The 12,145-nt window shown below is 32.0% G+C and overlaps 1 protein-coding gene across 1 annotated transcript; it reads left to right on the forward strand.

The window, feature by feature from the left end:
* Positions 1-1,438: 1,438 nt before the first annotated feature.
* On the forward strand, positions 1,439-11,121 carry LOC134228759 (uncharacterized). The gene is made up of 4 exons (XM_062710453.1): positions 1,439-1,504; positions 9,801-9,951; positions 10,171-10,466; positions 10,738-11,121. Exons 1-4 carry the CDS (start codon positions 1,439-1,441, stop codon positions 10,912-10,914), a joined length of 690 nt encoding a protein of 229 aa, XP_062566437.1. The 3' UTR covers positions 10,915-11,121.
* The last annotated feature ends 1,024 nt before the right edge of the window (positions 11,122-12,145 follow it).

Here is a 12,145-nt window from a genome sequence, read left to right on the forward strand (position 1 = left end):
AAAAAGATGAAAGAAAACAAATAATAAAGACTTTAAAAGACAAAATGCAGAATCAATAAAGAAACAATTTAACTATAAAGGTATGAAGGTTCATCTGCCATTTAAATGAAAGCAATTAAAAGTTAATGTGGATAAAAGACATCCACGGGATCAACGGGAAAAGAATGGTGACACCATCCTTAAAAGCTTCCTTTACCCATGTGCCACAATATGTAAGACAGAAGGAACAACCAAACTAAGTCAAAACCAATACAAATGTAATAGATGTATTGCTGTGTTGTAATAGTTCTAGCAGATACCAATTGCAGAACTATGAGTACCTAGTCAGAGGTGTACATGAACATGCAAATAGTTATTCCTCATTTTCGAGTTTAGACAAAACTTGTAAGAAATTGCTTAAGAATGCTCCTGTATACCTATAAAAAACATATGAACAAAATACGACAAGGAGCACAAGGCGGGTTTGACCAGTCGTCAGGGGATGCTCACTCTTCCATGGGACCTAATCCCACCTATGAATTTTTGGAGGTCCGTGGTTGCTCTGTTCCAATTCTGTGTTGTTTAATGGGCTTTTGAGCTTCAATACTGTTCGTTATCTCCATACATTTTATCTAGCTATAGATAGCTGCAAAATAATTAGTTAGCGTGAGCAGAGCAGATTTTACAGAAATGGAATTCTGTATCAAACAAAAGTAAAACAGGTTTCATGCGACCAGAAAGCGTTGTCGCTCATCAAAATCAACTATACAATGGTCAGATGCACGTGTAATCATTGGAGGTCAGTCGACAATATATTGATACCCGGTATAAATTAATATTGCACCAACCATATTATTTGTTAAAATATACAAAATAACGGAGATATAGCATTAAATATTTAAGTCGTCCAATGTCATACCTTATAAAAAATCATTATTCAAAAGTTGTTTATAAATTCAGGATCATCTGATTTAAAGATAAGAGGAACATCTTCTGAGAATTACACAATATTGATTTGATGACATTGAAAGATAAAAACATCAGTTCTATCGATGTACCATAAACTCGTGTTCTAAAAAATTCAAACCAACAAGGTAGAGATTGAGGAGATCATTTAACGATAACGTCAAATAATCATCGAATTGAATAACTTTACATTGTATTGTACACATTTGGCTTTCAGCCTCAGTATTAATAGATGCTATTCCAAAAGTCTACAAGAGATATCGATCTGATGCAAGCCCAGTTATACCTGCCGATCAATGGATCGATTTTTACCTGTCACATGCTATAGCCGTATTATGATAGGCTCAGAATGAAGTTTAATGTTTTATCTGGAAACCAATATCCATCAGTACTGCCTGCTGAACACAGCGTAGTAGGGTTCAGATGATGCCCTCTCTGTGAAAAGGGATTTAATCTCAATTTTACATTTCAAAACAGGAAATATTTCAAAAAAATGGAGGAACTTTTGAAAAATGAAACGGTCAAGAAAAAAATTAAGGGGCTTTCCATTGAAATACGGGTAAGTCGGTGTGCCAGTAGCTGATAGTTTGGAATCGATTTCCCCTCAATTTAACGATTAGGCAATTACATTTCCTTTCACGCCATTTTAATCATGGCGGAAAATAAGAATTTGAATATTCTGAAAAACACAGTAAATTACAAAATTATACAGCCTTAATAGCAACTGGGGAAATAAACTTCATTACTTTTCTGATAACTTTTAAGAAATAGCTAACATTTATTGATTAACTAATATGTGATAGCTGGTGTTATTATGATATTTACATGTATTATTCAATACAGTCAAAACAGTGTTGACAATTCGACTAATTTTTTAGGCAAATCAATTAGTTACTTTTGAAAATAAGGGAGATGTACCTTAATTAAATAAGAAAGAAAGGATCGGGACAATTTATCAATGATGTACACGTACCTACAGTGTTGAACACAAAGAAGTGTAATTATAATTATATGAAAAGTGAAAAATTTGATTTTTAACAAGATGTGATATCTTTACACACAAACGTAAGAGAAAGGATTAACAGTTGTTTTGTTTTTTAAATTATAAAATGTTATGCAGTTGGTAGCTGGACACAATTTCAAAGAATAGTACATTTTTGGCTTCTTGAATAGAAATTAAAATGCTATGATCAGTTCGGATGGCGAAGCTATAAATGATGATGTTCAAGCTTCCAGTAATAAATAGCCATAACATAAAAACCGTAACATTAGAAAACATTTTAATTCATAATACGTGTATGTCAAAATGCTACATATTTTCATGAATTTATCTAAGATTAGTTTATAATTCTACTCAATGATAATAATAAGCAAAATACTAAACATTTGATAAAGGAAATACTGATAAGCCATACACTGAATATATATAGTTCAAAAACATTCTCCATATATAATAAATCACCAAAGCAAATAGCAAATAAATTTATGCAAAACATAAAACATAATGGGTATATTTAGTCGAATTGTTTTATGTTCAGTAATTATGAAAAGTTAAATTTATCCATTTCCAAAACTCTTTGAAGACATGTTTATATGCAGCAATTTTTATACCATGGTACCATGATCCTCAGTTAATTTAATAAAATTAACTCACGTTAAGGTAACATGAAGACAAGTTATTACACAAATAAAAGTAATGTCACAGGCTTATATTTTGTTATGTATTTTTTGTTTACTAAAATAAATTTGTAATGTTAAGATTATATTTGCCAACAAAAATGCTTATTTGAGGAAAACGGCAAAAAATGAAGCTTTTTACCCTTTGAAAAATAACACTTGTGAATGACTGGACAAATACGTATGTGATCCAATCATGAGGATTTATAAATGAGGCTTCCACAGTATAGCACATTACTTAATGCTTTCATTTCAATGGTCAGCTAATCTGACTTGACTCTCTATGATGGTGCTGCCATCCCGTGTGGCATTTTCCATTTTGAAGATAATTCAAACGAGCCTTCAAAAAGCATTAATTAAGCATATGTGATGTTAAGTAATGAATTTTAGTAAACAAATAAGATTATTGTATTGTACAGATAGCTTTTTATTCATGTGGAACTGTATAGTAAATTTGAAATGTACATGTATAAAGAATTCCCAGCATCATTAGACGTTAGGTCGGAAGGGAAAAGAATCATAGTTTCATTTAATAAACTGTCGCTTTCCCCAGAACTATAGGACATACATTTGTACTTCTGTATTCAATCAAGGTGGTTTATTCCCTCTTTATCACGTCGCAAGAAATTATCTTTTTTCCTCCGGAATTTTTATTTATTTTTCAAAATAAAATACACAGTCACAGGTCTAAAGTAGATCTTTTCCACTATCACTGAAGAGTAGGCTTTTTGTCCTCTTGTGTTCATACTTCAAATAATCTTTATGGTTATCTTTGGTTCCGTTGTTCAGTGTTTCCTTTTCAAACAACGTTTATCTTTACTTATCGTTCAAATTTTCATCCTAATATCCATTATCGTAAAAGGATAGACTTTTGGGACGTTCCAGTTCAATAATTCATGAGCTTCTCTTTATTTGTTGGTACAGTCAGTTATAGATTTCTGTAGGTTTAAGTTTAGAGCTTACATTATTAATTTTTAAAAATGTATTTAATAGTTTCCTTTAAAAAACTCTTCTTTTCTTTCTCTCCAAAGTTCATATTAATTGTGTCTGTTTTTATTTAAATTACTTTGTACTGTATCTATCTGCTTTCTCAGTATGAACCTTTACTGTGTGAAAGATTATTTCTTGGAAGACTGTCTGAAATCTTCAAATAATCTTCATTACTCGTAGTTATTCACTTTATATACATGTATTCCATTACGATATGAAGAGAAAGGTATCTCCTTCTTTCTCCCTATTGATCAGGCCTAACAAAGCTTCACTGACTTTTTTGTGTTTCTATTTTTTTTTTTGGCTCCAGAGTGTTCGATTTAACTTTAAACTTTCTTTCGATATTGTATTCTACGAATTATCACTGTGTAAGAATAATGGGTTAAAGGATATTTCTCACTGGGCCTTTGATCTGGTATCAAATAAAGACAGGAACAATTGATTATTTCGCGCAAATTAAAATTCGTTAACAGGCTCCTTTGTTAAACATCAAATGTTGACAAGTTCTTGCAATTTTAATGATCATTTGAGATCTTAAAGCAAAATTATCATAGAGGTAAATTTTATTAAGGAGAAATCAATGATAGCCTATGTATAAATTAAACCATTTTGAATCTGCTTCAATAGGCTTTTCACAACATTGCTTCGTGAAAAAAACTGAATATTCATTTTGTGCGGTCATTTCTTTCACATAATATGCATGTATATTGTTTACTTGCTAAACAACATTATGATAATATGCAATATAAACAATCATATACAATGTAGAAGATTCTTTTGATATTAAAATTTCCCTTCTTTACATGCTATTTCCTTGTATTGTTTACACAATGCTATATTTACAAATATTGCCATAGGAAAACACAACTTTAAAAGCAAAGGGATTAAGAACTTCATTAAACTGAAACAAATGTTTGTCTTTTTAGTGTTACTTTGTGAAAAGGAATTTATTTTACGTACTTCTTCAATAAACTTTTTGGACTTTATATTAATTGTTAATATCAAAACTTATTAAATTCTACAAAACCTTACGTATACACCCTCCTAATAAAGACATAGTCAGAGATGGACAATTGATCTTATATTTGACTCTGTTGACCCTTGAAATTAATCCCTTTATTTACATGTTGGTACATAGTGTCATCGGCCAAGCAATGCTTTTTGAAAGTTGATTTAACATAATTTTGAATCATTTTATTTTTGATGTATGCGTGTTAAATTTATGATAGATATTTAAAATTGGTCCTTCTGTGTTGTTAGATCTAAATCACATGTGAATTAAAGTATATTCCATTTTAACTCAAAATAAATTACACTGACGACAACAAAAACACATGTTTGCCCGTTGGATGTCTTTGTTCAACAATAAGAATAGCTGCAGATCTGTAGCGTTATTTTTTTTATATCTTTGTCTTTGACGTTATGGTCAAAGACAAATATATAAAACCATAACTCTACAGACCTGCAGCTACAATGAGAAGAACTGTGGATTGGCCAAAATTTATTAAGAATCGTCCGTATTACTTGAGAGGACAGAATCGCCATATAATATTAAAACTTATTTAAAGAGCCTGCAATTCTAAATATAACGATAGACAAATTAACAATAACGGTAGTAAACCCAAGTTAATTTTAAAAAAACTCTCAAAAGGGACCAACTGCAAAGCAAAATTTAAAATAAAAAAATTCTCAAATAATTTTGAAAACAAAGATCATATAAAGATGATAACATTATTTCTAAATAGTATCTCAATATAGAGGCATATTCATTAAATTTTAATTTTCTTTGTGAATGAACTTTAAACCAAATATATAAATAAACCATAACAATCGAAAAGGATAAATAAAGTAAGAAGACTTCTTCTGTACCCACACACGAGCGAAAATAAATAGAAATCAATTAATTCAAACCCAACTTTTCACAATGTCGTGTTAATAATTATTTCTGTATCGGCATGCCTAAATGGCGTCCATGTTTGTTGGGTATACTCACGCTGATTGATTTCCGGATTTGTTGAACCGTGAAATGAGATCTGGGCAGATCTCTGTTTGTATTGTGACAGCTTCATTCGCTAATGAGATGCAATTAACTTAACAATAATGGAAGCTGGTGCGAATACTATCACCATTTAATATAGGACTATATGGTTGAGCCGATTTGCTTTAAAACAAAAAAAATTATATTCCCTTGATTAAAAAATAATGAATTGAGAATTTCTCAATTAGTCCGAGAAAAGAATCTCCCCTCTCTTTCTAGCTTACTTCGATAATTTCAGTGATGTATTATTTGGAAATACATGTACATGTAGTAATTGAATATACAAGCAACCGTTCCATCTGATATGAAAAAATAATCCCGTTTGAATTGAAGAACCTAAAAATAACATAAAAACGTACTTTAAACTATGCACTATGCATAATATTAAACATTACATTTTTACATTATGCAACATTTACAACTGAGGGTAAAGGGTTTTGAACTCTGAATACTGTCCAATGTCACTCGATATCCTTGATTCATCAACGTTTATGTCAATAGCTTGCCTCGTTTTAGAAATAATTCATGCATTGAGTATGCTCTTGCCAGCTAGTCTAATCAGCTGGGAAACACAAACCCCGTGAACAGGTGATGTGTGTATATTGCATTACAAGTAAGGGAAGTTGTTGACGATTAAAAAGTTAAACCTAGCTGTATCTCCCTTGCTAAGGAGGAAATTCTTCAAAAATTCAAAAATCATACGTCAGTTTTGAATATTTTTTATATTCCAAACAACCAAAATGAATTTGAATGACAATATCTATAATGGATTTGCGCAGAGGTGAATACTGGAAAATTCCAAGGAACTTTTGGAGCATTTGAAATCACAAAATTTAACCAAAATCAACAACATAAAAACTAACCACTTTTCATCTGTTATACATATACAACTATTTCCCGCGATAAATTACGGTCCAGGCTTTCTGACATCATTGACAGCTGCTTTTTGAATAAAAATGGAACTCGTAAATTTACTTGTGATTGGTCATTTGCAAAACTACATGTACTTTGTAAAAAAAAAAATTCTGATTGTACACCCAAGTACTCTTATAAAAGTTGATATTAAAGAGATGCTTAAGTTTCTGATTGACAATATCTATGTGGTTTTGGAGACCAGGTCTTCTAACAATTTATTGGTATCCCATGGGTACCATTTGCGCCCCGTTATTAACAGACCTATTTTTTGTATTCATATGAAGCAGACTTTGTTCAAAATCTTTTACGTGAAAAGAAAACACTTGCTGTGACCTTCAACTCGGCATTTAGATATACGACGTACTGTCAATTAACAATGGTGATTTCCATTCTTATGTCGATACGATATATCCCGTTGAGCTTGAAATAAAAGATACCACAAGGTCTAATACATTTGTTTCATATCTGGATCTTTTACTAGAAAGAGGCGTTAATGGTTATCTAACAGCAAACCTTTATTATAAACGTGATACCTTTAACTTTTAAATCGTCAACCTCCCTTACTTCTGCAGCAATATACCTTTATCACCTGCATACGGAATTTATATCTTTCAGTCGATTCGTTTGTTCTGCGTATGAACAATTTTTAAACGGCAAGTAATTGAAAAACAAGTTGATTAAGCAAGAATATCAGCAGTCTCATTTAAAGTCGTCATTTGTTTGTAAGTTCTTTGGTCAATACGATGACCTTGTCTGCAAATACTATTTATCATTGAGTCAAATGCTGACTTTTTTTCATACTGATTGTTAGGCTATTATTTACACACTGAGTTGTCCGATTTTTTCCCCCCGTTATTTCCCAATATTGAAAAGGAGCACACGGCGGGTGTGACCGGTCCGCAGGGGATGTTCACTCCTCAAGGGAACCTGATCCCACCTCCGGTGTTTTGGAGGTCTGTGGTTGCTCGCTCATATTTTGTAATGCCTAATGAACTTTTGAGCTCCAATACTTTTCGTTATCTCCTCATGTATCATTTTGGTTAAAACGAGAGTTTCTCCTTCACAGGACCTTGGTGACATTTTATAAGGAAATAATGATTGACGGTATGATCGCTGTTACATGGAAAAAAATTATACATTGTACTTAAATTTGAAACTTAAAAAACAAAACCCTTGTAATGTATCTTTTTTGGAGTACTAATTTCAAAATTTATTTTGCATTCATGTTAAAGATACGATATACTAGTAGCTGTGCAAGTTTTAAAAATTTGCGAGATTCATTTTTTTTTTACTGGAAAACATTATTATTCGAGTCGTTTTGATTTCAAGAAGAAAAAAGTCAAATTGTAGCACAAAATGTAATACTTATAATTAATTATTGAATTATAATGATCTTGAATACTGTTCGTTATCTTCATATTCCAAAAATCACTATTCAACATTTCAACATTTCACCTTTTCATATTTTTTTTTATATGATTTATTTTTAACCCCATTGGATCTAAATAACTTTGAATTATTATCGACATTTTGGAAACGAATATAAATATATCCTATACTATAAAAACACAATAAGCAATACCATTCTGTAGTTAGTGATTGTTTTGTTCAAGAAACAATTACAATATAGTTCTATTTTTACAGAATATGGTTTAGACAACAATAAGCAATACCATTCTGTAGCTAGTGATTGTTTTGTTCAAGAAACAATTACAATATAGTTCTATTTTTACAGAATATGGTTTAGACAACAATTTCGGTTGTAATTTAAGGTTTGATCAGTACACATTGTTATAATTATTCTTTACCACCTCACTCAATCCCTTTATCAGAAGAAACTTACTGTAGTATATGTCTCAGAAAAATATTAAAGTAGTCTGCTTATTGCAATGTTTTTCTTCATTTATATTCTCATGTTTTAATGAAATGTATGGAGATAACCATGATAATGAACAGTATTCAAGCTCAAAGATCCATTAAAAATACAAAATTGGAGCAGAACAAACACGAGCCTCCAAAAAATCAGAGGTCACATATATATTCAAGCTTCTTTTTAATATTAATATTCAGAGTACCTGTGTGTACAATCAGAATGTTTTTTTGAAAATAGTTTTGCAAATGACCAACGACAACTAAATTTACAAGTTCAATTCTTATCGAAAAAGCAGCAGTCATTGATGTCAGAAAGCTTTGGCTTTAATTTATCGTAGGGAATGGTTGTATTTCAGGTTGAAAAGTCGCAAGATTTTGTAATGTTGATTTTAGTAAAATTTTGTGATTTCAAATATTCCAAAAGCTCCTTGGAATTTTTAGAATCCACATCTGATTTAAACCACTTCTCGACTATATTGTTGAAGAGTACTCTAGAAGTTTTTCCTTCACTACTGTTAATATCTTTGTGAGGAGAAAAGAAAGAGGCTTGGTAAAAGATTTACTGGAACCCGCTATGTATCTTTATCTGTAAGAATTTTTATGAAGTTTCGGTATCCAAAATAGATATATATTTGAATTCATATTGGTTGCTTGGGATATCAAAAATATTCAAAACTGACATATGATTTTGAAAATTCCCTCCTAAGTAAGGGAGCTATGAGTATAAGTTGTATTATCCCTTGTAGAATTAAATCCAAGAAATGACAATAGTAATGTAGTTTTAAATTAAAACTATTGAATTTCAGTTTGTTGTTTTTTTAAAGTCTGTACACAATGTCCAGAACCTGAAAGGGTTATCTTGTCAGCATTTACAATACCTATATCATTCTGTCGAATGCTGACTTTTTCACACTAACTGTTAGGCATTATTTTCTACTGAATTGTATACGGATTTTTTGTTCGTCCGATCGTGTAACAATGAGAGCATGACGCGTGTGACCAGTCGACATGGGATGCTTACTCCTCTATGTTACCCAATCCCACCTCTGATGTTTAAACAGTGTTCTGCTCCCGATTTATATTGTTTCACAGTTTTATTGAGTTTGATAACTGTTAACATCATTATAGATGAATGACATATTTCCAATCACCAGACACGATAAAGCAAGCAAAACAAAAATACCAGCATTGAGTTTATAATTTTGAAATCACTTTGAAAATTAATCTAGAATTTTTAGTCTGAAACATTCAGAATTTGATCAAATATTCTTGAAAATTTTCTAGAACATTCCTAAAAATATAGCCATGTACATAAATCATTAATGTCTCTAGATATTATTTTTGGTTATTATTTTTATTGCAGAAAGCCTTCATTGAATCTCTACTTGACTTATTTGAACAAGAGACAGAAGACATGATAGACGCTATTGAAGAAAGCAGGATGGAACTTCGGGGAACCATGCTGGATTTTGAAGACGAAACCGAACAACTGAGAGCCGAGTCTCGAATGCTTGGTATAAATAAATGTGATATCTTGTCTACTTCAGTTTACCAATTTAGAAGTATTGATGATGATATTTTTTTCTTGAAGCATTTAATTGCATTTAATTGCTACACTGCCCATCTGAAGTCGAGAATTTCAAATAATTGATGTAGTTTTGCAATTCGGGTGTATTGATATTTACTCAGTCACGGACATTTCAATGTCGTAATGAAAACAATTATATTGACAGAACAACGACGAATTGAATACGAAAAGCAAGCGGTCGATAAGTATCTGGAAAAGAAAGGACGAAAAAGTCAAGCTTCCAGAGCCTCTTCTAGAATTTCAATCGTTAACGAAAGAGATGATGCTAGAAGTCGAGCAGCTGTGGTGGACTATATCCGGAAAAAGAAGGACAGGACCGGAAGTTCTCTCAGTGTTCACAGTAACCCGAGCATACATTCCCCTAACAATGAACGTCCTGTTAGCGTTATCAGTTCCAGAAGTTTACCCACACCCGTCATGTCACAGAAAACCATCGAAGAGGTAATGACATGGTCAGGAAGATATCTGTTATTTAAGCAAGAACCTAAACAAAAGTTCTCATAGCTTTCCCGCCAAAATGCCATTCCAAACTTCAGCATGAATACCTATTTTTAATCAAGATTTTGCAATGTCATATTAGTTTAATTCTTTAATTCTCGAGGACTATATCATATGAAGAGTTTAAATTTGTTTTTTGAAAACTGGCATGACACAACACATATGCATAAATGAATATTTCAAACATTAATTAAAACAACGAATGATCCTTTAGGAGACTGATTTGATAATGAAGAACATGGCGGCTGCGGACCATCAGATGGAGTATCAGAGACACCGTCACGCCGAGATGTTAGAGAAGAGGCGACAGGAACGGGCAGTCAAAAAGAAGACCACAGAAGAGAAGGCCTTGGAATTACTGGAGAAGGCCCTACTGGTGGACAAACAGTAAGTATACAGAGAGAGCCTTAGAATTACTGGAGAAAGCCCTACTGGTGGACAAACAGTAAGTATACAGAGAATGCCTTAGAATTACTGGAGAAGGCCCTACTGGTGGACAAACAGTAAGTATACAGAGAAGGCTTCAGAATTACTGGAGAAGGCCCTACTGGTGGACAAACAGTAAGTATACAGAGAAGGCTTCAGAATTACTGGAGAAGGCCCTACTGGTGGACAAACAGTAAGTATACAACACAACCTCAAGGGACATCTTATCAGATATTCGACGATATCTAAAACAAACAGTTGCTCAAATGGATTTTGATCTAAAAATATTCTCTTTTTATTAGCTTTTTTATTCATTAATTTATTGACTCCCACAAAACCGTAGATATCGCATCTTGATTTTTCGAAAATAATTCTTTGTTTTTATGAGTTAAAGCGACTTAAGGACAGATGATACAAACAATTTTTTTTTTCTTTGGAGGAGACTTAATATCATGTCACATGTTTAAAAAAGTGGATAATTCTTAGAATGTTTTCTCCTAAGAACTGGAAAATGAAGTTTTTAAAAAATAGACTTTTAATCTATAAAAGATGAATGGGATATACCACAGGTGCTTGTGGACAGGAAACCCCACTTATTTGACATTTTTTAACACAATTTATATTTAGACATTTATTCAACATGTTTGCAATAGGAACAAACGTCAAAACACCAAAATAATGCTCCACAAAAAAATACCCCACTATACATTATAAGAGAGATAATGTATAGTGGGGTATTTTTTTTCTCTTTGAAAACATGTTGAATAAGTGTACTTAATATAAATTGTGAAAAAAAAATGTCAAATAAGCCCTGGGATTGAATATCGGGGGGGGGGGGGGGGTCCGGACCACAAGCACCTGTGGGATATACGAGGAAAACTCAAAATTTGAATTTATTCATTATAACGAACTGCAAAATCCTACTAGTCTTCTCTTTAGTAATATTTTGTATATTTCAACACCACTAGACCTAGTTTTGTTAGGACCCCTGAAGCTAGTCCCAAAGAACTAAATCTATAGAAATCATCTAAGCCCCTGGTATACTTCGTAACCTCTGTAAAAATTACTCGTACACAAAGTTGATCATGTGATACAAGTCAAAACGAAGAATAAATATCGCAATATATACTGAACAATAGATGTTAATGAAAATTGTTTAACTTGAAAACAATGAGGATTTTAACCTTTTGGTACAT

Source organism: Saccostrea cucullata, unplaced genomic scaffold (genome assembly GCF_032062105.1).
Source record: "Saccostrea cucullata isolate Sc308-1 unplaced genomic scaffold, CSIRO_AGI_Scuc_v1 ctg155, whole genome shotgun sequence".
Taxonomy (NCBI): domain Eukaryota; kingdom Metazoa; phylum Mollusca; class Bivalvia; order Ostreida; family Ostreidae; genus Saccostrea; species Saccostrea cuccullata.

Excerpts from the sequence above, each read along its gene's own strand:
- LOC134228759 (XM_062710453.1), top strand. The coding sequence starts at position 1,439 with ATGGAGGAACTTTTGAAAAATGAAACGGTCAAGAAAAAAATTAAGGGG. Across the intron at positions 1,505-9,800 it reads GGCTTTCCATTGAAATACGG|AAAGCCTTCATTGAATCTCT; the intron begins GTAAGTCGGTGT and ends TTTTTATTGCAG. Across the intron at positions 9,952-10,170 it reads AGCCGAGTCTCGAATGCTTG|AACAACGACGAATTGAATAC; the intron begins GTATAAATAAAT and ends TTATATTGACAG.